Here is a 27,170-nt window from a genome sequence, read left to right as displayed (position 1 = left end):
AAAAGCTGCCCAGCGCTGTGTCTCAAATGAAGGGGGGATGCTCTGTGTGGAAACTGCTGAATTCTCCTAGACGGAATCTGCAGAAACAGCAAGGTGAGGCTAAGGGTTGGAAAGGTGAATGGGCCGCCTTGGCTGGAAATGGAGGAAGGGCAGTGAGGATTGCAGGCACAGCCTTGATAAGGCCAAGAGCAGGAGGAGGAGAGGAGGAGGCACCGAGTCCTTGATGTACAAGGTGGGTGGAAGTTTGTGTGGAGAGACAGTCCTGGGAGCCCCCTCATGCTTGCCCTCCTTTCCCTCCTGCAGACCGGAGTCAGGATAGCACAGCAGTGGTGCTCTCTGATTCCAACTCCACCCAAGACATGTTCACTGAGGTTGCCAGCTCTCAAGACAGTGCGAAGAAGCCTTTTCCAGAGAGGAGGCCTTTTGTGTCCCCTTCGGAAGCTGTCGCCACCGCTACTAGCAAAGAGGCCCCAGGACCTGCAGAGGAAAGGGGTAGGTCATTCCTGGTGTGTGAAGATCTGTGTGTATGGGAGAGAGAGAGAGAGAGAAAGAGAGAGAGAGAGAGAGAGAGAGAGAGAGCATTGCTTAGCATAGCTTGAGCGGCTGGAGCAAGTGCACACTTTTCTCCCTGGAGCAGCAAGTGGTTGTTGCTGCCAGAGGGAAAGGATTGGTGAATAGTGGACTGAGAGCGGGGGAATCAGCAGCTTCCTCCTAGGAGAGAGGGACAAGGCTGTTCCTGACGGGTCCTGAGCACCTTCTTCCTCTCCTGAGCTACTCTGACAGGAGCAAGAACAAGCCAAGGGAACGTCTTCTCCTGGCCGTGCATTTCACGTCTTTGTGCACATGGGGTTTTCCTTATTGTCAAAGTTGTGGGGTTTTTTTAGCGGTTTGTAACATCCTTCGACGGAGGAAGAAAGATGGTGGCTTCTGTGTGAGCTGGGTCCGAAGCAGATGCTTATGCTGCCCTATCTGTTTTGACAACTCCAGGGAAGCCGGAGGAGCAGCCCTTGGAGAGCTCAGAGTCCTGCCACGTGGCTGAGCAGAAGCTGGACCATCAGGCCCCGCCGCCCGGGGTCCCCCCCAAAGCCTCTGCCCCCTCGCTTTCCCAGTGGGACACCAAGCGGCGGGCTGTGCCCAGTGGGGAGCAGTTTCCCCAGAGCCTCCCTGTGGACCTGGAGGAGCAGCGCAAGTTCCTGACGGAGCACTGCATCACCTCCTTCCGCCTCTGCCTCAGCCGCTTCCCTCAGCACTACAAGAGTCTCTACAGGCTGGCCTACCTCTATGCCTACAGCACAACCCATAAGGTAAGCGGTGGTGGTGGGAGAGTAGGGTTGATCACTGCCCCTCGCATGGGACATTGCTCTTCTCACTGTCCAGGCCTAAAGCCCCTGTGGGTGGTGGACAGGTGGCATTCCCTAGGCAGCAGTAGCAGCAATGCCTTGTGGTGGGGAAAGCCTCTGCTCTGGGACTGGGAGGAGCAACACCAGCAACCAGGAGCTCTCAAGATCTTCTGGGACGAAATCAAAATCCCTTCTGCTGTTTGCCACAGCAGCAACACTCCAGTTTGGCCTTACCCGAAAGCAAGAACCAGCTTGCCCCTGCATGATCCTGTGAGTTAGAACCTGGAATGAGCAGGGGTTGCTCCTTTGCTCCCTGCCTTCAACCTCCACAGGGAGAAGCTGACTTTGCAGTGTCCATATGACAGAGCAATGTTAGCACAGTCCCTGTAGTGACTGCCTGCTGAGCGTGCACTTCTAGTGTAGCTGTGCTGGCCGTTGTATTGGCTGTGATGTGGCTGGTAAGAGAGATACCCACCGCAGCCGTTTGCTGCCTCTGACCTCCTGGCAGTTCTGCACCTAAATAACTAATTCTGTACGACGACGTCCCATTTGTGTGTTCAGAACAGCTAAACCCTGCAACCTGTGAGAAATTGTATGAATTCAGCAAACTTCGCCTTTGTCTCACTTACTGCTTCTGCTTTGGCCGGTGGTGGTAGGGTGAGGAGGAAGGAGCTGTTAGGCACTGAAAGACCCATTCCTAGTTATGAAACATCTCATGCCCCCTCCCCAGCTTCTGAAATTTTGCCAGGCATCAGCCTCTCTCGTACAAGCAGGCCTGTGTCTCGGGAGCCAATAAGCGCTTGGTTTACAAAGAAACAGGCTCAGGGAAGAGGGAAAGCTACCAGGCAGCTGAATCCTGCACTGTGCTCTGCGCTTGGATTCCAGGTGCACAGCTCAGCTGATGTTTTATATGCACACAGTTCCCCAAAATTGCCTGACTTTCTGTTTGCTTTCAAGGCTTCCAAGCTCGCCTTGGAAGTCTTGTTGTACTCTTGGTGTTCACGCAGTTTGATGAGGAGGTTTGTGTCTCTCTAAGTATTCAAAGTAACAGGAGCAATAAGAATGCTCAGTTGAGGTGAGCAACCGATCAGGGCTTCCTTCCCCCACCTAGAGCCCTCCAGAGGGCTTCCAGACAGCTCCCATCAGCCCCAGCCAGCACAGGGTACAATGGTGGGGCTGCCAGGAGTGGGTCCAGAACATTGGAGGGCACCAGGATGGGGAGGGCTGTTGAGAAATTGGAGTTATGGGGGGTGCTGGCAATTTGAGAGTATGTATTTCAACTGTACTACAAAAGCCTGGCATTATCGGGGAGCGGGGAGGCAAATTTTGTGGTTGTTCAGCATGGAGGGGCACTGGATGTGTCCCCTGCTTGTTCCCAGGTAGTGGTCCGGGGACTGGGTGCTTGGTCTCTGGTCAAAATGAGGAGGCCCCCAACCCTTCTCTCCTGAGGCTGGGGAGGGGCTTCTCTGCATGGCTATATACATGCTCTCCATCACCTCATTGAACCAAATGTGCGACTAAACACCGGTTGTTGCACGGAGCACCCTCCCCTCTGGTGCCATTGAGGGAGCTGCTGCGTTGTCTTGGGATGTTCACAAACATTCTTAACTGTGAGGAGGGGAGGAAGGCAGGCCTGGGGGCCTAAGGGGCAGGGGGAGGCTGTGGCAGATGTGCTGGTTGAGCAGTGGGAGAGGAAAGGAAGGGAGGAAAGAGGAGGCTTCATCTGTAATAACCAAACATCCCCTCCACCTCTCTCCCTCCAACTCCTGCTTCTCCTGCGCTGTCCTATATAGAATCTTCAGTGGGCTCGCGATGTGTTGCTAGGCAGCAGTCTCCCATGGCAGCAGCTGAAGCACATGCCAGCACAGGGTCTCTTCTGCGAGAGGAACAAGACCAATTTCTTCAATGTAAGTTGCCTGTACCTGAAACTTGTGGCTGTTTGTTTGTGTTTACATCTTTTTGTATACCGCCCAATTAAGAGTGCCCTCTGAGCAGCTAATTCCCCCCCCCCTTCTCATTTTACATCTCCTTTTCATCAGGTAAGTCTGTTAGGAGGCAACCTTCAAAGCAGAGAAGAATTTGCAGCAAAGCAAAATGTGTTCCCTAGCCACCAGGGAGGAGCGATGCTTAACAGAGGCACAACTGCTTTCTTCCCCTGCATGGAGAGATCCAAGGGGAGGGCAAAGGGTCTTGACATCCTTCCCATTCAGTGGCTAGCACACATCTTGAGCTCCCAAGAGTTTCTGGCCAGACTAAGGAAGCTGCTTGAACCCTGTTAGCAAACCTCTGTTGCTCTCCCACATGTGCATGAAGTGGACTTGTGAATAAAGCTGTCTGCAGTAGAGAGGGCTTGTTGACTGGTTAGTAGCTGTCATGGCCTTTGGCTAGCACAAAGAACTTACTGAATGAATGAATGACTGGTTAGTTGGCCCCTGGAAAGGAGAAGAGGCTCTGCCTGAGGAAGGTTGTGGTGGGGTCTTACAGGCTCTTCTCTTTACAGTGGTGCCTCGCAAGACAAAAAGAATCCGTTCCGCGAGTCTCTTCGTCTTGCGGTTTTTTCGTCTTGCGAAGCAAGCCCATTAGCGGATTAGCGGGCTTAGCGGATCAGCTGATAAGCGGCTTAGCGGATCAGCTGTTAAGCGGCTTAGCGGATCAGCTGATAAGCGGCTTAGCGATCAGCTGTTTAGCGGCTTATCGGATCAGCTGTTAAGCGGCTTAGCGGATCAGCTGTTAAGTGGCTTAGCAGATCAGCTGTTAAGCGGCTTAGTGGCTTAGCGGATCAGCTGATAAACGGCTTAGCGGATCAGCTGTTAAGCGGCTTAGCGGATCAGCTGATAAGCAGCTTAGCGGCTTGGGAAAGGGGGGGGGGGGAGGGGGAAAACCCTGCAGGAACTCGCAAGACATTTTCGTCTTGCAAAGCAAGCCCATAGGAAATTCGTTTTGCGAAGCACCTCCAAAACGGAAAACCCTTTCGTCTAGCGGGTTTTCCGTCTTGCGAGGCATTCGTCTTGCGGGGCACCACTGTAATTAAAATGCTGCTACCCTGCCTTTCTGCCTGATAGTAGTACTCCACAGAAAGAAAATTAAAACACACACATAAGATTAAAGAAAAAAATGAGACCATGGTGACTGGGTAAGTCCTATGCTCCCAGCTCCTGCTCTTAAAGGTTCTGCTTTGGCCACATGGGAAACCCCCCCCCCAACTTTCTCCTCTCAGGCAGTTGGTTCTTCTTGAATCTCTGTGTATGTGCGTGTGCGTATGCACTTGCACACTGATGTTAAGCCTTGGATGAGGCAGCTGCTACTCCACCTCTGAAGCTGTTGCTTCTGCTGCTATTTAATAACATATCTCTCACTTCTGTCAATAAGTAAAAGGTAAAGGTACCCCTGACCGTTAGGTCCAGTCGCAGACGACTCTGGGGTTGTTACGCTCATCTCGCTCTATAGGCCGAGGGAGCCGGCGTTTGTCCGCAGACAGCTTCCGGGTCATGTGGCCAGCATGACTAAGTCGCTTCTGGCGAACCAGAACAGTGCATGGAAACGCCATTTACCTTCCCGCCGGAACGGTACCTATTTATCTACTTGCACTTTGACGTGCTTTCAAACTGCTAGGTTGGCAGGAGCAGGGACCTCACCCCGTTGCAGGGATTTGAACCGCCGACCTTCTGATCGGCAAGCCCTACGCCACCCGTGTCCCCCTGTCAATAAGTACTGAAATATAAAAGCAGAAACAGGAATTGAGGGGAGCTGACAAATGCACCTGAGTTTAAGCAACACCGAACCAAGCAGAACTTGCAAAAAAAAAGAAAAAGCGTGTATGTAGAAGAGAGAAAAAGAGATTTTGCAACACTTAAGTTGCCTTCATGTCTGATGGTGATTTGTAAAATGGTTTTTATTGCAGGGTTGATATAAAGGGCAATGAGGAGAGAAATGTAACATTCTCTCCACACCTTAAAGCAAAGCCTAAATGCTGGCGGCTATTCTGGAGCCGCAGTGAAGGACAAGGGAGAGAATTGGGGCTGAATGATCAAAGCAGAAGCTGTTTGGGTGCCGCCTAGAGGCCACATTGTACTGTACAGTGAGCAAAACACATACATACACACACACACACACACACACTACTGTAGAAGGTGTTTAATGTTTCTAAGGCATGGAAGTCCATAACACAAGATTTCCATGCCTTTTGGTGCCTGAGTTAAGTTGTCAACATCTTTTCTTTTAAATGGTTGTTTTTGTGATCCTAGAATTCTAGTTCCTTGCCTTGTCAGATCAACTTCCTCCATACGGTCCATGACTTGCACCCCACTTTTGTGGATTATTTCACTTTACATGGACAACAACCAAGCAGAGCAAGAGAGGGTTGGCCAAAGGGTTCCTCCGTCTGCTGCGTTGTAGATCGTGTATATTATGCCTGGTGCCATATTCTATAAAACATTTATGAGAGCACCGTGTAAAAAAGAAATAGATCCACACTGCTGCCTGTGACTTCTGCTGCAGGGCTAAATCCTTGGGGTCTGGTCTTTTCCCCAGTGTTGTGCCACGCTGGGGTGCTCTTCACTTTGGCCCCCGGGAGGCAAGCTGGAGGAAGAACCCATTCCCCCTTCTTATTCTTCTTCATCATCTTCAAACCTTCCCGTCATCTTTTACCTCTTCATCAACAGGAGAATTTTCTAGGTCTGCCAGGGAGGGATGCGTGAAATGTGTGGCTGCTGTTGCTGCCAGAATCCCTTTTCCTCCTCCGCTGAGCCTTTTCAGCAGCCTTCCGCCCCCAGCCCCTTAAAGGGTTGGGGTTGGAATTGCTTCACTGTGTGGGAGAGCCTGGAGGGAAACCAGTCAATTCCCCTCCTTTCTCTGCCACCGCTGCCGCCATTAGGAGTCAGGATATTGCCTTGCCCCTGGGTCAGTGTCCCTGGGCCAGTTGTCATCTTTCAAACACTCCTTCCTTGCAGCTATTTCTGCCAGAAAAGGGTCAGGGTTTGATACTTCTGCAATCCACACTCACCTCTGCATGTGCCATGAGAAATGGGGGTGTTACAGCCTGGAGTCAGCTCTGGCTCCTACAGATTGCAGTGCAGTGTTTTTCCATCCCAATAAGTCTCAAATATGCAGGGCCATTTGAAAGTGCATCCAACATGCAGCCGTTTCCCCAGTCCCTGACAGCCCATCGTTTGTCTTCACTCATGCACCATGGGGGGTAAGAGGAGTTCAAAGTCAGCAAGCCTCTGTCTAGCCCAGCCTTGGTTTCCGAGATGTTGTTGGGCTAAAAGTCTCATCTTCCATAGCCAGCAGAGGGGGATGATGGGAGTGGTAGTCCTACAACATCTGGGAACCCAGGGTTGAGAAAAGCTGGGCTAGCTTATGAGGTGCAGCCTCATAAGGGATCACAGGCCACTCTCTACCAGGGGTGATGATGGTGCCCATCGGCAGGATTCAGATATCAGCCTCCCCTCAAGAAAATCTACAGGGGGGCTACCTGGACTTCACCATTCACTGGGCATCAGGTTCCCCTTTGCCGGTGTGGCCTTTGGCCAGAAGGTGTTGCTGACGGCCCTGTGCTATGTAGGTAGGGGTCTGCCTGCTCTGGGATTCTGGGGCTCCTTATTTACTTCCTCCTGCCGTGGAGTGGAGACACTTCTCTACCAGCAGAGAAAGGAACATGGGGACCTATCAGGATGTTTCTTATGGTTGGTCTGCGGAGGGTATCCAGCTTCACCCCAATTCTCAGCTCCAAAGGAAGGGTGCTCCTGTCTTGGCTCACAGGGATTTTAGTCAAGGGTAGTTTGAGGGCTGGGTGGAGAAGTTTGCGTCTGCTATACTCTCTCTCCTCCTTCTCTGATCTCGTTCTGTTGCTACCATTGCTGGGTCAATTATCATTCTTCAGGCTTTTTGTTGCGTCTGTTCCATTAGCACTAGGGGCTTACTCCTAGCAGACATTTCAAGTTTGTTTAGAACGTAAATTTTATCATCTATGGATAAGGACCATTTAAAAACTAATTGAAGTGGATTTGAAAACAGAATTGTGATGTATGGGGTTTTTTTGCACTTAAGCAGAAAGATGCTACGCTGCAGATGTGCAGTTGTGTCTTGTGGCTGCACAGAGGGGCAAATCCTCCCCCCTCTTGGTCACCTGTTCAGTGGACAATTAAGTTGAGGTCATATTATGATTTCCTGTCATGAGGTGCGCTTGGGATAGGATCTGCAGATCAGTGCAATTGTGTCATCAAGTTCAATTATGCAGATATGAGCCCTGACTTGTGTCTGGTGTATGTGTGTGTTGGGCCAGCCTTTCCCTCGGGAACAGTAGCTAAGTAACGTGCCCTCTTTTTATAAGAATGAACTACTGTCAGGAATGGGTTTAGGAGCTGCCCATCATTTCCACTTCTGGTTTGTCAGCACAATGTCAGCCGCTGTGGCACTGTTCCCCCCCCCCCACAAAATATTCATGGGATAAAAAGGTGCAGAGAAAATGGTACTTCTCTAAGGAGATTCAGGTAGTTGGGATTCTGCTTTCATCGTTAGCATCCTCCTAATTGCCAAGCGATTTAGGCTTCCCATCTTAGGTGGATGAAGGCTTCTGCAGTGCATCTTATTTCCTAGAGCAGGTTGCAATAGCCTTGGCTGGGGCAGATGCTTATTCTTCCAGAATCTGGCTTAATGGCACTGCTCTTTTCATCCAACCTATAGAGAAGGCTCCTGAAAGTCTCCCTCTAATAATAGTACAGTGGTACCTCGGGTTAAGTACTTAATTTGTTCCAGAGGTCCGCTCTTAACCTGAAACTGTTCTTAACCTGAAGCACCACTTTAGCTAATGTGGCCTCCTGCTGCTGCCGCGCCACCGGAACACGATTTCTGTTCTCATCCTGAAGCAAAGTTCTTAACCCAAGGTACTATTTCTGGGTTGGCGGAGTCTGTAACCTGAAGCGTATGTAACCTGAGGTACCACTGTATTGTATAACTGTGTTATACAGAAACGGACAAGGAGAAACTGAAAACTGATGGGAGGTTTTAAGAAGAAAAACGGGATCTGGGCTCAAACTGTGAGTCATGTTTTAGAAATCAGCTGCGTTCATGACCCAATCAAGTTTCTGAAGACTGTTGCCACCAAGTTGGCTGCTGCAGATAGCGTCGGTGTTGTGCTGGGTGCAGGTCAGGCAGGAGATTTTGCTGGTTTAAAAAAAACAAACCCAAAAAAACAAACAGATCACCTGGGTTCTCTTGTTGGGGCCTTGAGCGAAGCCTTTCAGTGGGAGTTGGAGAGAGTTAGCTCTAGAAACAACAGGTGACTCTCCCCAAAAAGCGACCTGGGGTGAAGTTTTTTTTGTCCTCCGTGTCCGGTTCCATGCGGAGGTGGGGTTTTTTTTTTTGGCTGAGCAAAGCGTGAAACGGGCCAGAAATTCTTGGAAGCCTTCAAAGGCCGGGCAGAGCTGCCGCTGCTGCTTTGATGCAGGCAACGCTGGAGCCTGAAAGTGCCCCGGAGAGGCGACGCGTGTTTTCCTGGCTGCGCGGCCGCGGTGCTACAGCAGGTCCTTCGCGGTGACGTTGGTGGGGTGCCCTAGAGGAGAGGGAGAGCGAAGTTTGCGCAGCCCGGCCGAGGCAGAAGCTGGCGGCGCCGCTTGGCTTTGCGCTCTGGCTTCCCTCCGGCGCGGGGGTGTCGGGGAGCTCCGCCTCTCCTCTCTCGCTGGCTGGTTGCCTTCCTGGCGGGGCTTCTCGGGGGCGGAGAGCCACGTGACGGGCGCCGTCTAGGGGAAGAGCCCCCGATGGCAGCGCCAGCGATGGGCAGCGCGGCGGCTCCCGCTGCCGCCGCGGGGCCTGCCGCTTCGCCTCCGCGCCGCCGCGGGGGAGCCTTCTCCGGGGCGCGGCAGGAGGCGGCCTTGCGGGCGGCCAGCACCACCACCAGGGCGCGCAGCTGCCGGGAGCCGCCCTGCGCCCAGCATGGTGAGAGCGAGCGAAGGGGAAGCCCCCGCCTCGAGCTAGCCTCGGGGCTCGGCTGCGCAGCGCCCGGCCTTGTTTGGACGGGGGACTGCGGGGGAAGCCCCGGGAGGCGGGCGGGGGCGGCCCCTGGGCTGGCCGGATTGCGTGGGAGGAGGAGGAGGCCTGCCGAGCGGAGCGCCGCCTCCGCCTGCAAATCGCGCGGGTTTCCAGTTAGCAGCGACGCGGCTCTCTTTCCTCGGCTACCGTCGCCTTGGTTTAGGTTGCGTAGGTGCCGATGGAGCCTTCCCTGCGCCCGCCACCTGCCGGGGAGCCCGATCGCTTGGCCCGCCGCTCCGAGGAAGACGAGGGCGCCGAGCGCAGCTCTGCTGCTCTGACTTCCCAGGGGAAGAACTGCGCGGCTCTTTCCGGCCCTGGAAGCAGAGCTGGCTGGGGCTTGCAGGGAGGTCTAGGTGAGGAAACGACGGAGCGCTGGCCGGGCGTGGAGCCCCGGAGAGGCTCCTTCTCTGAAACCTCTCTGGCGGTGCCGTGGGTCCGCTGGAAACAAGAGTCGTCGTCTCCAAGCTCTTGGGATGCTGTAAATCCCTTGAGCCCGATCGGAGGTGCGCTGCTGGTGGCTGCTCCGGTGTTTGTGGACTGTGCCCCAAAGAGCCTTCCCAATTGGTCCAGCCGAGGTGGAGGATGGAAAGAACGAGGGAGGGAGGGGTACAGGGAGGAGGACGGGGAGACAACTGCTGGCCAGCAGCTGTCTGTCCATTGAAAGCACATTTCCCACCCCCTCTGAAAGAATCTCCAGAACTAAGTTTATTCAGGGCACTGTGAGTTGTAGCTCTGGGAGGGGTAAACCAAAGGTACCAGGATTCACTGGGGGCACACTCAAATGCGCCTTGAATGTATGGTTAGTATGGAATTTTAGTCCAGGAGAAGCTTTGGACTATGTGAGAATGTGGTTGCAAAAGTGCCATGGGGTATGCATTGGGTAGTGTCTTAATGGCACACAGCACACACTCTTCACCTTCCTTTCTTTTTTTTTAATCTTCCATCATTTTGTGGACTCTTGTTTGTTTAAAAAACATTTCTTGAAGGCTGGGAATTCAGTTGCCTCTTGGGAACTGAATTACTTGTGTAGCCTTTTACAAAAAAAAAAGGCCTGCAGGACTTCTGTTTGTTTAGCCCTTTGAGTCCTGTGTACATTACCTTCTCAATGGGCATCTTCTCTGGATTTTTTAATCCTCCCTTTACATGAGAAGTTTGCTTTGTCAGGTCTGCAAATAGCTCTATTCAAGCCTAGAAAAGTCCTTATACTTGCCCTTTGCATGATGTCTTGGATAACAAAGTTAAGATCAGGAATGTCTGCCCTGCAATGGAATGTCATGGTTTGTTTGTTTACATGTTCTCTGTGCCTGATGAAGCCTTTCAGTTTCAGCTTGGAAATCATGAATGAATTATTTCCAGTTGCATTTCATATATTGAAACTGCAGGTGGGGAAGAAACTTTTTTCCAAAGCTGTCACTAGGTCTCCTCAGAGACCCAGAGAGGCCCTGGCCACTTTCTGCTTTTGAAGCCCCCTAGATAGAATAAAAATTAAAGTGGCAACCCAAAAACAAGGCATGAAAAATAAAATGAGGTATATTCACAAATGCTGTTTTAGCTGTGAGCGTGTGTCACATTTGGGTCAAGTGTGCATAAAAACAGGTTGTGAAACTCACCGAATGCCAAAAATTAAAAAAAATAATGCCTAAATATGAAGTTCCCTTTGAGGTTGTTGCCCTGGGCAAACAGCCCTCCTATCGCTTGCAATACCTGCTTCCCACCGTTGATGGTTTCCTCCTGGTTTCTTCCCCTGTGCAGGGAATCTGGCGCATCCCCGTGGATGAAATTGATCGCCCTGGTAGCTTTGCCTCTCACATGAACCGCTCCATCGTCCTTCTGCTCAGCGTCTTGTCGCAGCTCAAGGATTACAACACCCTGCTGAAAGTCTCATCTATGCTGCAGAGGACCCCCGACCAGGGAAAGTGAGGACAGCCCAGGTTTCTTGTTTATGGCTTGAAATGCTAAGATGCTGACCCCTCCCCCCCCCCATGGCCGAAACCCTTCTTAGCTCTTACATATATTAGTTAGAGAATAACAATGGTTGGTTTGCAAAAGTGTTTGTTTTTGGCCTTGAAGCCTCGCTGTCTAGACTGAACAAGCTGTATCTTGGCTTTAATGCAGAGCAGTTTGTCAAAGGCCAGATCCAGGCACTTTCCTCCCCACTATATACCCTGCAAATCTCTTGTCTTTTCCCCTTCAGCTGCTCTCAGTGTTGAAAATGGATATTAAAAATCCTTTCCAGGAAAGGAGAGAAGCAAAAAGATAGGAAGAGGATACAGGTGTGGGTGGGGGAATAGAGATTACAGAGGTACTGGTTCCTGGCTTTTGTACCCTTGGAGGCCTTTTGGAAGTTATTCCCACCACAAGAGTTCAGCAAATAACATCAACTGCATTTCCAGCACCTCAGAAACCACTCTTCCATCTTTGACTGCTCAAAGTAATTGAGCTCTTAAGGTGGGAATATGCTCGTTTTGAAGAAGCATGTGGTGTGCGTGTGTCACAGATCAAAATCGCAGATAGGCTCCCTCACATCTTTCTTTGACAGTAGCAACAGCAGTTAACAGTTCCATATTTCCATCCTTTTTGCTTTTTCTCGTTTTGTACATCGGATGGCATTGCTGGGATCTCTTTCCTTCCCCCCCATAAACTGACAGTGTAGATCCTTCGCTGGCTTTAATGATTTCGAGGTCTTTTAGCAAAGCTAAATGAAAGACACTCAGTCCTGATTCCTTTCAATAGAGCAACTTTCAGGACCACATTTAAAGTTCTCTGCATAAGGACACTGCCTCATACTGAAATAGGTGGACTCAATATCGCCTGCACTGACTGGAGATGTCAATGAGGATTGAACCTGCGACCTTCTCCAGGCAAAGCAGGCCCCTTCCCCCTGCACTCTGGCCCCTTCCCCACAATGGTAAGGGTCTCAATCCCCTGCGCATCCCTCAGTCAAGAGGCAGGCTGAGCACCTTCCAGTGGCCAAAAGCAGATGAACTGAAATATTTCATTTGGGGGAGGGGGTGGAATCAATGAAGTGTGGTTTAAACGTTACATTCAAGCATATTCAATTCAAGCTTTGCTGCAGAATCAATGTTTTCTGGACGGCTTGAAAATTGATTAGATTTCAAGAAAAACACATGAAGGCTCTGAAGAGTGCCAGCATACTAAATTTAGCGTGGGTTAACAGCTGTGCTCATAAATATATCTGCTTCCTAGGGATGGCCCCTTGGAAAAAGTTAATAACCGCTTTATGTTAGATTTGACTGACATCCTATCTCTTCCAGTTCCCCTGTTTGGCATGTATTGCGTGCATTCATTGTGCTAATAATTAATTTTATGAAACAATGCATTTCCATAAAGAAGAAATCTTCCGCCCACGTCACTGCTGGCTTCTGGCTGCTGTCGGTTCTTTGGGTGGAAAGTGGTTTAGGGAGCCAGCGTGGTAGAGCAGTGCTATGGTATAGGGGGAAAGGGGGGCAGGCAGGAAAAACAGTTCATCAGTTCCATACCTCCCGCACCGGATAAGCCAGAACCCCCAAATTCCCAGCTTTCATTTTTTTTAAACAAGCAAGCAAATCTCTAACCCTTGTTTTTGTTTTTCATAAATTGAAAATGCCTTTTGATTGCGAAGATCCTCAAGAGTGGCAGTCGTAGGGCCCAATGTGAGAGGCTAATTGTTCACTCAGTTGTTTGGTGAGGATCTTGCCAGTTCCTCCCTTTTGGGTTTTTAAACCAATGAACAAAGCTATAGCAATGGCTGACATTTAGGAAAGCAATCTAACTTATTTATTTTATAAAAATATACTGCCCACTCACATAAAATATAAATACAGTGCACAGCAGTATCTGCAAATACAATAAAACATATATTAGTAGTAATAATATTATGACTACTACTGCCCCTACTACGGCTGCTGCTGCTGTTGTTGTCATCGTCATCGTTTGTTACCCTCTCTTCACCCTAAGGTCCCAGGATGGGTTACAACATTAAAGCACAATTTTAAAAAAAGTTTTGAACAACTAACTAACTAACTGGCAAAAAACATCCAGAACATGTGTGACTGTCCGTGTGTGATTTTTACTTGCCAGTCACTGCCAGCAGGCAGAAACAGGCTAAGTTTTCGCCCTCCTCTCTAGGCTGTCTTTTTGCCTCCATGGCTGCCAAATGGCCAAGTTTCTCCTTAGAGCCTTTGCTCATGCAGAACTTCCATCATGGAGTGCTGCTGCATTGCAGTCCTCCTCTATCCAATACTCTATTAATTTATTTTTTCCAGTTTTCAATTCCTTTACATTTGTATCCCTCATTTTGACTTCCCTCCACTCCTCCTCTGGTTACATAGTGAATACGTTTAATTAAACTGCACGTCTCCCTTAACATCTTTTTATAAAAATTCTATTTACTTTCCCCCCCAAGATCACATTTTAAATGCTTGATTTTATATTAATCCTGCTAATGTATGTAGTTGTTTACAATGATTATTTAAATAATCTACATAACATCCCCATTCTTTAATAAAAACACTTTCTTCTTGATATCTTATTATTCCCATACGTTTTGCCATTTCTGCATATTCCATGTTTTTATTAAAGAATTTTTTATAACCACAAAAACATAACATTACAGTGCAATAAACACAACAAATACACAAACAAACAGAAACAAAAACAAAAAACAAGTACAATTTCAGATCTTAATTTCTTATACCTTTCTTCTCCGACTTCCTCATGCCTCCCTTTTCTGTATTCCAATTTCTAATCAATTATTCAGCAAATCTTCCCTTATTTTAATTTAATTTAATCTTCCTTATTCTCCTTGTCTTATCCATTACTAATAGTAACCATTTATTTTCTAATCCAACATCATTTTAACTTTCATTAATTTTGTAATATTTCTTTAAGTAGTCCTTAATTTTTTCCATTCTTCTTCCGCTGCTTCTCTTCCCTGGTTTCCCTGCATATTCCATGAACTTTGCTTGCCACTCTTCCTTGATTGGGATGGTGTCCAATACTCTCAATAGGACTGTAGGCCCCTTCTGGGGGACAAATGGCAGGGGTACCCTGGAGAATTGAAACCTCCATACCTTTTCCTCCTCCCTTCCTTTCTCTGCCTATTGGAGAGCCACCTGGGTTGGTGACAAGTGAATTGTTGAGGTTTATTGAGGTTCCCAGCGTTGACTGTCACATCTAATCACAGCTGCACCTTCATTTCCACTTGTATGTTAGCAACAGCAGCCCCCTGCTGTTCAGCTGATTAGCTTCTGAGGATTCCCCTTAGCTAAGAAAACCTCTTTGACAAAAAGAGGAGCTTTCGCTACCTGCCTGTCAAGGAGCGCCATGACTGAGGCTCTTCATCCCTCCATAATTTCTGGCTGAAGAATTGCTCATCCACTGATGGGCAGCATCCATAAAAACTAACTTTCAATAAATTAGGAACTTAATTTTACAATGTTGTTTGGCAAAGAGGAATCAGTTAGAAAGTCAAAGTCTTTCTTAACCTGGATGCCTCTTGATTTCCTCTGGTGATGAAGGTGCATTATTTAAGCTTAAAATAATAAAAAGTTATCTGGGAGAATTGATAGTGGCCCTAGGAGGTCAGCTTGATTGCTATGCATTAAGAATAAGTTGCTTGGTTACTCCCTTTTTCATGATGCTAGGCAATGCATCTCTAATTGTGGGCCTCATTCAGTGCCAAGTAGCTGATACGGCCAATTCCAGCCAGTCCATTGCCCAGGAAATCTTGAGAGTACAAAGCCTTCTATGCCCCTTCAGTGCCTTGTTTGAGATGTTCTTCACTGTGTTTGGCTGTTTGGAGACTGGCTGGCATGTTTATTTAGCAGTGGATTCATTTACTCCATCAGGGTCTAATCTGGGGCTGTCGGCAGCAGCAAGTGAGGGGAAATGGAATCATCATCACTTCAGTTTTTATCTCTGCGCAGGTGAAGCAGATCTGGCGATGCTCTGTGTATGGATTTGAGTAGATTTCCTGAGTTGGTGCATGGAAAAGAAAAACAGCCTTTTTGCGTGCTGTTGCAACAGGAAGGCGTTCTGGAGTTCAGGACAGGCGTAGCTAAGAAGCCCAGCGGATGTCAACAAACCCAGTTAGAAGCCAAACACGTTGATATTAAGCATGATTTCTAAAAGGATTTAAATATTTGTTTGGGAGCTTTTGCGTGGGTACCCGACGTTGGAAGCAAATGTGGGAGGAGTGTCTTTTTCTATGTTCATTGTTCCTCTTTAAATAGAAGGCTACAGGCTTTTATTTTTTTTTATAAGATATTTATTAAAGTTTTCAATATTAATACAATAAGAAAAAATCAAAAATTAAAAAAATAACAAAAATACAAAAATTAAAATAATTAAAAACACATAAAGTTTCCATAACTTATTTTCCATTAACTTATTTCCCAGACCTCCTCCTACCTCCCTTTTTGTATTCCAATTCAAATTGTTAATTCAGCAAATCCTTGTCAATAAATTTTAACCTGCTTCTTTTTAATTCAACAAATCCTTATGTCCCAGTTCAAATTGTTAGTTCATCAAGTCCTTATCACCAAAACCTTAGTTTTACCATATTTTTCTTTATATAACCCGCTTTTTAACTTTATCCAGACTTAATTCTCATCCAAATCTATATAACGGTGCTTATTCTTAAAACATTTCCCTAAGGTCGAAAGAAGGTTCCCTTCCACAGATTTCCAGTTCTCCTAGAAATAAGACAAAAAAAGATTGAACAGAAAAGCAACTTATATCATGTACCCTTCCCATTTTTCATTCCACCCACCCCCCTTCCCGGTTTCAGTCCCAACAGATCTCAAAGTAAGACCATCAACCCGGTGACCTTATGTCCGAGGCTCTTAAGTCTCTCTCCTGATCCCTCTGCCAGTGTCTTTGATAGTCTTTAATATTCAAGACCAAATCTCGATGGGGCTCCCGCCCTGCAGCATCCAAGTTTCTTCCAGCCAGGCCTGCGTACTTGAAAGTAAGGCCTATAGGGTATTCCACATCTTGTTTCATTCTCCTTAAGATTCCAAATGTCCCTATAGCTCCAACTTCCAACTGAATCAAATTTATAATCCAAGTGTCATATGATCTCCAGATAAGGAGATCTCTCCAGTTTTCATTTTCCAATTCAGGCCAGGCTTCCATCTTCAAAGGTTTGTTTCTTCTTATTACCATCGTGTCAGGCCTCAGGTTACAGCTCACCTTTTGCATCTGCAGGGTTGGGTCCCCCCTTTTTTCTCTTCAATGGCAGCATTATTCTCCTTCTCAATTTCCTCTGTTTGTTCAGTTAAGTAGAAATCCTGTACCAAGTTCTTATCACGTTCATTGCTAGAACTGGCTCTTGTGCCCAAGGTTGTAAAATTTGTAGTCAAAACACCTATTTGATCTTGCAGCTTTCCCAAGAGAAAGAAAGTCTTGTTCAGTTCAGACTGTATTTCTTTACCAACTGTCATTCTTAAACATATCAAGGTCAGAAAACAATTTCTCAGCTGGTTCTTAATGCAATGTCCCAAAACTCCCTCTAGGGGGATTTAAGTTTCTTTTTACTCCTTTCAGCACAAAACCAAAAGTTCCATACGTTAAATTGTAGCAATCCTTCCTTCTTTTAAAACATAAAATTGTAACCAATACTTACATTGTAACCAATATAAGCAGCAGAGACAAAATCCTCTTTTTGTACCTTGACAGCTAACTTGACAGCTGTCAAATTGTTCAATTGCTCCTCAACCGGCTCTCACGGACCACTCCCGGGTCCAGGGGGGGTGGCACGTCGGTTTTTAAATTTAGTTCTTCTCCCGCAGGTTCCCCTGCTTCCAAGTAAGTTTTCTTGTAATTTCAATCGGTAGAATTAAAATCTTTTATAAAAAGTAGAGTTCTCCACGACCTTAGTTGGAGGTTCTTTGCTTTAAAATATTTACAGAAAGGGGAGGCAGACTTCCTGGTTGTACCTTCCCCGATCAGTGCCTAATTTAAACATATTTAAAGGATCCCATTTCCGTACTACTCACGGGTTGTTGTTTTAAAGTCCCAATTGTTCCAGGGAAAGGCAGCGCTCTCCGGCAACAGCAATGCGGCTTCGCTCCACGGAAATAGCCGATGACTCTCAGCACCGCGCCGCTTCCCCCTCTTCACTTCGGAGCCCGTTGGTTGGTTCCTTAGTGGGTTGGGGGGGCGCTAAAGGTGAGAAGGCTACAGGCTTTTAAGAGCAAAGCAAGTCAGGCTTTGCTGTTGTGGGCAAGGGCATGCACATGGTGAAGCAGCAATGTGGTTGCCCTCCTTGCCCTGTCCCTGGGCTAGCCTTGCCCCAAATGGTTGCGGGCTGAATATAGAAGGAACTCCTCCCCATGAGCAGCTGCAACACTCAATACCACTGGGGGAGGGGGCAGCATCATGACCCCACTCCTGAGTCCCTATGTGAGTGCCCTACATATGAGTAACACATGGATCTCCTGACAACCACGTACAGGTGAAAACTCAAGGGACGTCCACTGATGGGACTCTACCTAAGCAAGGGGTAAAGAGATGATGGTGCAGACAGTAGCTAAGGAGAGGCCTTCCAGCCTGTGTAGGAAGCCATGAGAAAGACCAAGGCAGTGTTTGCATGAATGTTATTCAAATACTGTTGGGGGTTAATGGAGGAGGAAGAAAGGCCTTCCTCAAAGCCAGGAGTGTTAGGTGCTGCTGGTACCTCCAGGGAATCCTCAGTTAGTAGCCATACACTCTGATGATGGAGAAGTAAACACTATCTCTTTCACAAAAATATTGCTGGGATGAGGAAAGGAGCCGCTGCCCCTGTTGCTTCCTTTCATCAATTCCCCTCTTGGTGCAGGAGCCTTGGAAGGCTTGGTAGGCCTCAGAATGAGGCCACACAGTGAGGGGCATATCTTTGGAAACAGCCGTCTAAGGTCTAGAGGCGGTTCCCAGTGAGTTACTGAGGGATACGCAACATTCTTGTGCTGGCCTGCTTAGATTCTCAGCATAGCCGAAGGATTTAAACATAGTCCATGCCAGCACATAATCATTTGTGGCTCTTAAGACTGAAGCTGCCGCTGGATAAAATCGTGAAATGGATGTATTGTTGGGCCTTTGCTTCTGGCTTTGTGCGAGAGCGGCCAAAGGAAGTTTGTTTTCTTTGAGCAAGCTCACTATACTGGAATGAAACTCCTTTATTGTGTATGTGTATGAAAGAAAAAGAGACACACTTGTCTCAGGTTAAGGAAAAACCATTGTACTCTTCGGTGCATTTTGAACAAAATGATATCTTGGGGACATCTGAAGAGTCCTTTAACTGGATTGGGCCACAGGGGGCATCTCCTCTTGGTCTCAACAGTGGCCAGCCAGGTACTTCTTGGATGTCCACAAGCAGGACCTGAGTGCAAGTGGCTTTCTCTCCACTTGTGATTCCCTGGTATTCAGAGGGATCTGGTGGTCTTCTGAAGGTATTATCAGTCACAGTGGTGAGCTCTGGTTAGGATAAACCCTCCTTTGAAGGCTGGTTTGTCAGAAACTGGGTGGGCAAGACTGTCTCCCTTTCTTTTAGCACAGAGCACCATGGTTTTGTTTGTATTGTGGCTCAGCTCACGTCTTGTTTGTGAAGAAGAGTTTTTTTGGATTTGATAACCCGCCTTTCACTCCCCTTCAGGAGTCTCAAAGCGGCTAACATTCTCCTTTCCCTTCCTCCCCCACAACAAACATCTGTGAGGTGAGTGGGGCTGAGAGACTTCAAAGAAGTGTGACTGGCCCAAGGTCACCCAGCAGCTGCATGTGGAGGAGTGGAGACGCGAACCCAGTTCCCCAGATTACGTGACTACCGCTCTTAACCACTACACCACACTGGCTCTCTCTTTGTGCAGTTAAAAGATGCTTCTGGAAATTCGAGAGCTTTTTGATTTAAGGGCTGTAGGCTTGTAAATATTCATCATCAGCCAAGCTACCTATTTAGCATCGTTGGAGTTCACATCGTTAGGCGGGAGACATCTTCTCCACCAGCCCAAAATGAATATATTTCAGGGCAGGCCTTCTCTATGTCAGGAATGAACTTGAGTAGCAAATGATGTCGTAGTCTTGGACCTGAGCAAAGCACCAGTGGTGGGAAGGGAAACTCTGGCCAGATTGAGCCAAGTGAACTATGGATTCTTAGTTTTGTCCTTTGAAAGGGGTGTGTGGTGGCCAGCAGTTGCTTCATCTAGGTGGTTTTCGGAGGCAGAGAAATCCAGCAGGATCCAGAGCATTTGAACTGCTGTCTCCTCGATTTCGAATGCATCTGCAAGTCCTGTAATCAAATGCCTTCCTGCCCTCTTTTTTCCCTGTGCTGCAGGAAGTACTTGCGAGATGCAGACCGCCAGGTCCTTGCCCAGCGTGCCTTCATCCTCACGGTGACTGTGCTGGAGGACATGCTGAATGAGCTCACCGAGGTAAGGCCCTAAAACTCCTGCATGCTTCTTGGTGGGGGGGGGCTCCCCTCCTAATTCAAGGGGGAAAATTCTTTGTCTCTTTTAAAGGTCTCCGACGATCCAGACTCCAAGTGCTGCAGCTTTTTTGCGTCCAGGATGACGACCGATGTCTCCAACAAAGCAAATGCGGAAGAAGGACAGGAAGTCCTCCCGCAAAAGGCAGCCTTGTCTGAAGGCGGGGTGGCAGCTTATGGTGCAGAGAATGGGGTGAAAGAAGCCTCCCAGGGGGTGCAGCAGCCCCCCACCGCCATGGACACAGCAGAGCTACGGGAGGCAACCCCTGAGGGAGAAGCAAAAGAGGCTCCCCAGCCGGGCTCAATGGAGCTAATGGACTTGGAAGGATATTCTGAGGATCCTGAAAAAATGGGCTCTTCCTATAGAGGCCCTGAGTCGACCCGAGGGCTGCCTGGGCGGATCCCTAAGGACAAAAGCTTAGAGAGCAGCCGGACGGCCGAACTTTCCTTGGAGGAGCTGAGCATCAGCTCTAAGCACCAGCAGTTGGAGGCGGCCAAAGTCCGCGTCCAGGCAGCTCCGATGGAGGAGGTCAGCCAGAGGCCAAGCCGGAAAAGGAAACTGATTGATGACACAGAGTCGGGGAAGACCTTCCTCCTGGATGCTTATCGTGTGTGGCAGCAGGGTCAGAAGGTCATGACTTACGACCTGGCCAAGATCGAGAAGATCATGTCTGAGACGTACATGCTCATTAAGCAAGTAAGCAGCAGGGTTGAAATGTAACTTTGCTGCCATGGTGGGCAGAAGCTGGTGAGATCTTGTATTAATGTTTGTGTTGTCTTATTTGTTCCACGGTGACCAAGGAAGAGTGCTGGTGGCTGTCACTGTGGCGGCTTGGTGTGGGCTCTCAGGAGAAGCTCCTTGGCTTCTGAGGACTACATGGGTGGTGATCAGTCCCCAAATGGTCTCGATCTTAGAAAATCCAGGGAACTGAGGCAACACCCTCTTCCTGGCCTGACCTGTCTGTTTACACTAAGCCCCGTGGGGCAGGATCAGCACTGCGCCATTTGGAGCTCTGGTCAGTTTCCACGTTGCCCATTTATTTTCCAGTATAATTTTTTATCAGAGAGGGACAGTGCTGCAGACAAAACCTAGCAGCAGCAGCAGCAGCAGCATGTCTGTCTCTTGCAATGATGCAGAGGCAGGGCAGGCCAGCAGGGAAGTGTGGGTGATGCAGGTCCAATCAGAACTATCCCAGGCCACACCCATCTATTCCGCTCACGCACCATCCCAGTCTGTGGCAGAAGCACCTCTGCCAGGGGCTGGGCCTGTAGCGCCACTCCTCAACATTGTCCCCCTGGTCAGGCCAATGCGGGTCATTAACCACTCGCCAAGACTTCGATTGCAAGTTGCATTGTAGCAAATTTCAAGTGAGGGTTTGTTGCCTTTTGGCTCCGGAGGCTGCCTTTCCTGTGGGCATTTGTGGACTTACTTCTGCTCATGGTGTGGGTTTCTTTCTGCAGGTGGATGAAGAAGCAGCCTTGGAACAAGCTGTCAAGTTCTGCCAGGTGCACGTGGGGGCCTCTGCACAGAAGCAAGTAAGTTCCAAGCTTGCTAGGCTCTTGAGCACCACCAGGTGTGTGGCATCCTCAGGCTTGCGAGAGAAGGAAGCAGAAGGCCCCCCTCCTGCTTTGGGGCCATTTGCTGTCCTTTTCTCATACATATAGCATTTTTAAAATTATTATTTTGTATTCCGCCTCTCCATAGTTCAAATCATGCTCAAGGTGGCTTACAGCATGAAAAAAGACATAATTACAACTTACAAGCATAACAAAAGTAGTTGTAAACCATAAATAAAACACCAAAAAGTACACAACCAAATCGAACATTTCCACGTAAATCGTAATTAGGTCTAAAATAAGCACAAAATGTCAGTAATGGCAACAACCCCCACTCCAACAAAACCCCCTAAAAACAACACACCGGCCTGTTCAGCAGCCTCAGCTTTTGTAGCTGGAGTCAGTCCAGGCCCTGCCCTCCCAGGTCAGGTAGAAAAGGCCTGCAAGGCAGGGAGCAGGTCTTCCAGGACTCACAGCCAATGTGGTTTCTGGCCTCTTCAGCAGCCTCATCTCTTGAAGTTGGAGTCAGTCAGGGCCCCACCATCCCTCTTCTGTCTTCCAGTAGCAGCTTTTATTAACCTGGTTTGTTGCCCCTTTAATTGCTGTTTCGTATAGCACTAAAGGCGCTCTTCTCCTCACCCCAATCTCTATCAGTGAGTGGCCTGATAGTCTCTGGAATTGCCCATTGGGTTGCCTTGCTAAACCCAAGCCTTGCTCTGCCAGGCTGCCTTCAAAATGCTGCCTGGGACCACCACCACCTTCCCTCCTGACCCCCACCCAGCTGCCTATGTCCATTTCATGTGTCCAGTTCTGACTTGCCAGAAGAGCAACTGAGGCAGATATCCACTGCCCAAAGCGGCCTGGAAGACAAGAGAATACAGAGCTCTGCAAAATGCTTTGCTTGACTTTACTGTCGTGTGTAAGCATCTCATCAAGTGTTTTAAAACCAAACTAACCGTACAATTCTCTACACGTTTACCCTGAAACAAGTCCCACCCTGCATTCAGTGGGATTTATTCTCATATCATATAAGCGGCTGCAGCTTAAAAAATTTAATATGCAATTATTTCAACGCGCAATTTACAGAAAATGAATATAGTTCTTTCAAGACAGTGAATGATTAAATTTAGGGAGCCAGCTTATTGAGAGAGAAGGGTTCAAATCCCCTCTCAGCCACGAAGCTTTCACTGAAAGATCTCGGCCTAAGCTGCGTCATAGGGTAAAATGGGAAAGGAGTCACAGGTGCACACACTGTCTTGAGTTCCATAGGGGAAAAGGTGGGATATAAAGGTAAGACTAATAACAGCAATATAAAAATAACAATATATAGAAAATTCCAATTGCAATTTTTTGTGTGTTTCAGCCACTATATACAAATCTTACTTGCAGCCCCCTCCCCCCCCTCTCTCTGTGTGTGTGTGTGTGTGTGTGTGTGTGTGTTTTATGGAATTAGTGATGTTTTTACACTGGAAGAGAGGGGTATAAACAATACACCACACCATAAGTTGCCATATGTTTCTCTTGATAAACTTGACGTTGCAGTTTGAAAAACCTTGACCTTGCAGTTGGAAATTGTAATTATAAAATATGCATCCATTTGGAACTGATGTGGACGATTTTCCATGATGGTGATGTGTATTGCAAGTAAGATTTGTATACAGGTACTTGAAATGCATTATTTTGTTCATGTTTAATAGCCTGGTGAGATCTATTTCAGTCAAAGCTTGTTTGGTCATTCATCTGGGATGTTGCAGCGGGACAATCCCTGCCTGGATCAGGGGGTGGCCTCTAAGGTGACCCCTTCTAACTTTGTAACCCTTAGTAACCCAAAGTCCACCAGGCTGAATTCATCTGGCCACTGGGATTCTTCTCATTTGGCACATGGCTAGATTTCTCATTCTCTTGTCTTGAAATAAGCATACTCATTCCATGAAATGTGTTAAAATTATTGCATATTGAATATTGTAGTTTTGCTTTTAGTTTCGCTACCTGCTTAGTAAACAGTGAAGTTTAGTGAGGCTTGTTGAGATGTTTTTCTTAACTTTTGTCTTGCTTTTCTCAGCTCTGACTTGCTCCTTAGAAGGAGGCTTCAGACAGGCTCCTGACTTGGGGGGAATTTTGCCTCCACTTCTCTAAATCTGGGAGAGGGGGACGGTGTTCAGCATAAATTCTCGGGACCTTACAAACAGCTTTCTTCCGTGGTGCCTTTTGTTTTTCTTTAATTGTTCCATCTGTGTGGAATACCATCTCCTTGATGAGAAAATCAAAAGGCCCTGATGTACAAATGTTCCAGCATAACCCACTAATTAGCCCCCTTGTTCTCCTTGCCTCTTGGGGCTGCCGTGTTTGAAAAATAACACCATTGCAGTTGTTAATTGCTAGCGTGCATCGAGGAAGTTAGCAGGTAGTGTGTGAAGCAGCCCACTAAAGCGAATTGGCTTGATTAACCCCCTCGTCCTTTCACAAGCCATTCATGTTCCTGGAGAAGCAAGCTGGTGATTCTCTCAAGAGGAAAACACTCCTCCCTGCAGCCCCACCGACTGGGGATGCTGTTTGTTGTTGTTGTTGTTGTTGTTTAGTTGTTTAGTCGTGTCCGACTCTTCGTGACCCCCTGAACCAGACCACGCCAGGCACTCCTGTCTTCCACTGCCTCCCGCAGTTTGGTCAAACTCATGCTGGTAGCTTCGAGAACACTGTCCAGCCATCTCGTCCTCTGTCGTCCCCTTCTCCTTGTGCCCTCAATCTTTCCCAACATCAGGGTCTTTTCCAGGGATTCTTCTCTTCTCATGAGGGGGCCAAAGTATTGGAGCCTCAGCTTCACGATCTGTCCTTCCAGTGAGCACTCAGGGCTGATTCCCATAAGAATGGAGAGGTTTGATCTTCTTGCTGTCCATGGGACTCTCAAGAGTCTCCTCCAGCACCATAATTCAAAAGCATCAATTCTTCGGCGATCACCCTTCTTGATGGTCCAGCTCTCACTTCCATACATCACTACTCTCATGTGAATGCAATTAGTTAGGCTCCCCACCTAAAGATGTCCCAGTAGTTCATTTCAGGCTTGTTGGTGCTGCTGGGCTTTGTGGGTTCTGACAGCCCTGAAGGCAGCTGGTGGCAACCAGCCCTAGCTCAGGGCCAGAACACTTGCTTTGCATGCAGAAGGTCTCCACTCAGACCCCCAGCAGCATCTCTGGGTAGGCCTGGCAAAGACGCCCTGCCTGAAACCTTGGTGAGCCATTGCTGCCAGTCAGCGTAGAGATGACACCAAGTTAGATGGGACAGGGTCTGGTTCCTCCCTTCCTGAGGTGAAACCTCTTTAACACCCTTCTTTGTGTGCCTCCTTCACTTAAGGTCCAGAGGGTGTCAACACAAAAATAGGCCTTTTCTGTAGTGGCTCCCATTCGTGGAATGCCCTCCCCAGGGAGGTTCAGCTGGCACCTTCATTACAGTGGTACCTCGGGTTAAGAACTTAATTCGTTCTGGAGGTCCGTTCTTAACCTGAAACTGTTCTTAAGCTGAGGTACCACTTTAGCTAATGGGGCCTCCCGCTGCCGCCGCGCAATTTCTGTTCTCATCCTGAAGCAAAGTTCTTAACCTGAGGTACTATTTCTGGGTTAGTGGAGTCTGTAACCTGAAGCTTCTGTAACCTGAGGTACCACTGTATATATATTCTACAGCCTTTTAAATGGGTTTGTGGGAAGAGGGGTTTGTTGTTTCATTTTGATTATTTTCCTTGTGTTTTTATCTTGCATTTTATTCTGTGAACCGCCCATAGTAACAATGTCACCAAGGGGGAAGAGGGAAACTGCGCTTGGACTGAAATCCCCTCTTTCCCCTTTCTTGGGAGCGAGTCCCACTGAACTCAGCCTTCTCTAAAGGTCCCTCTACCCCCGTGTAAGCATCAGGATCGGTGCCGGAGGCTCCCCGCTCTGGACCACCAGCCATTAGGGTGGGGGCAATACGGATGGGGCTTCCTCCACGATGGCCTTTGTGAGTTGGGGCCACAGAGGGATGCCTCCTCCATATTCCTCCCAACCTCTGTCCTTGTCATTGTAAGTTGGCTTGTGAGGTGTTCAATGGGCAATTTAAATAAATAAGCAAAGGTAGTCGGGTTTGTGCAGATGCAGGGGGGAGGAACTGAGGTTTTGACTGCCTGTGTCCCATAATGCCGCCTCTGAAAAGGGTGTTTTCCTCATGCAGCCTTGCCTGCCTCTGCGCCAGCTTTGCAGTCTCTGACCCCCACCCCCTTCAATGCGCTTGTGCCTTAGGAGATACCCGTTAGCAGCGGGTGGGAGGGAGGAGGGCTCCTCTGCTAATTGCAGGCCTTGTCTTTCCTCGCTGGGATTTGCCTTTCTGAGAGACTCCCTCGGAGCTGAGGCTGCATGTTCTTAGCATGCTTGGAGGAGCTGTAGGTAGCCGACATTCCTCCTCCTCTTGCGTTTTGCTTCATTTCTGTTACTGTCCAGAGGAAGGGCATTTTTATCTGCACGAGGTGGGATGGGGAGGAAAGCAGCTTGGGCCAGGGAGGAGTCTCTGGGCATCAGCTGGAAGGAGAAGCCGTGCCACACCTCCACGGAGAGTTGGCCCTCTGGACCCATTTCAGCAAGGGGGCACTTGGAACCTCCCACCACCAGTTCACTGACCCAGATGTGGACCAGCAGTCCATGTCTCCTGCCTCAGCCAGCTGCCCTTCTCTTCTTCCTCTGTTTCTGAGGTGTATCAAATGCCATTCCCCCCCCCCCTAAAGTATCTCTTTTGAAGAAAAATATAATCCATTTTGTCTTGACCTTGGGAACTTTGACTAATCCAGATTTAGCAGTATTGACCAGTTTTTGACCTTAGGACTTGTGGGCAGGTTGGGAAGAGAATGTTTGTGTGTGACTTGTTTTCTTGGTTGATCTGCTTAGTGCTGTAGAAGTGATGCTGATGTTCAGCTTCTAGGCAATATAGCCCTTTGAAATTAGTGCTTTATTGAAAAAAATAACTATATGCTACTTAATTAGAGTTGACTCTCTGTGGTGCACAACTAACTCAGTACAATACAGCTAAAAATCAGTAAAACTATAAAATCAGGATACAGTTCATTTTTAATTCTTTGACCCTACTGATGCTTCTTTCCCCAGAGCCTCTTGGTATTTGGAGCTCCCGGGTGGAGAAGGTCTTTCCTCTTGCCCTGAGCTGGCTGCCGCAGCAGCCCTTCCCCCTCTCCTTCCTTACAGGCTTTGCTTGTCTCCTCCTCCAGGCTACAGGGGAAGCACCAACCACTCCAAAGCACCCAAAGGACAGCAAAGAGATCTGCTTCCCAGCTGCCCCTGCCTCTCTGACGCCTCCCGCTGCCTACTCCCTGGCTTCAGAGGCCCTCCTGAGAGCAGCAGCTGACCTGCAGGCCAAGCCCAAGACAGCTTCTCCCCCATCCTCCTCCTCGTCTTCCTCCTCCTCCTCCTCTGCCAGCGTGCTGCTACTGCTGCCGCCCCAGGAGCATACCGGGGCAGAGAGTGTCGAAGAGGCCCCTGTTGTCTCCAGCCTGGCCTGTGGTGAGCTACATCTTTGCAGAGAAGCTTTATAGATTTACCCAAAGCATCCGTGCATCCCAGCGTCATTCTGTCCGTAAAACATGTTTGTGGTTTCTGGCTTGGGTGGGGGGCGGGGAGGCTATTTTTGACTCGGCTCCTCAAACTACAGCTCACCTTCCTTGCTCCCATGTGGCTCTTTGCACGGAAGGGTTGAAATGCTGCGTGCAAAAGAATGAAGGTGAGGTCACAAGCGGCTTGGCACAGAATCCCACCAGA

The 27,170-nt window shown here is 48.5% G+C and overlaps 1 protein-coding gene across 5 annotated transcripts in view; it reads left to right on the top strand.

The window, feature by feature from the left end:
• CABIN1 (calcineurin binding protein 1) overlaps positions 1-27,170 on the top strand; it is a 62,678-nt gene that overhangs the window by 28,541 nt on the left and 6,967 nt on the right. For all 5 annotated transcript variants that reach the window (XM_053370138.1, XM_053370135.1, XM_053370136.1 and 2 more), the window contains exons 27-34: positions 304-492; positions 988-1,304; positions 3,134-3,247; positions 11,121-11,284; positions 19,678-19,774; positions 19,862-20,524; positions 21,289-21,363; positions 26,624-26,915. In XM_053370138.1, the coding sequence (XP_053226113.1) occupies positions 304-492; positions 988-1,304; positions 3,134-3,247; positions 11,121-11,284; positions 19,678-19,774; positions 19,862-20,524; positions 21,289-21,363; positions 26,624-26,915 (1,911 nt within the window). The remainder of the gene's footprint in view (positions 1-303; positions 493-987; positions 1,305-3,133; positions 3,248-11,120; positions 11,285-19,677; positions 19,775-19,861; positions 20,525-21,288; positions 21,364-26,623; positions 26,916-27,170) is intronic.

The sequence above is a fragment of the Podarcis raffonei genome, chromosome 16, assembly GCF_027172205.1.
Source record: "Podarcis raffonei isolate rPodRaf1 chromosome 16, rPodRaf1.pri, whole genome shotgun sequence".
Classification (NCBI taxonomy): Eukaryota; Metazoa; Chordata; class Lepidosauria; order Squamata; family Lacertidae; genus Podarcis; species Podarcis raffonei.
Note: the sequence above shows the minus strand (reverse complement) of the source record. Positions and strands in the feature narration are given on the sequence as shown.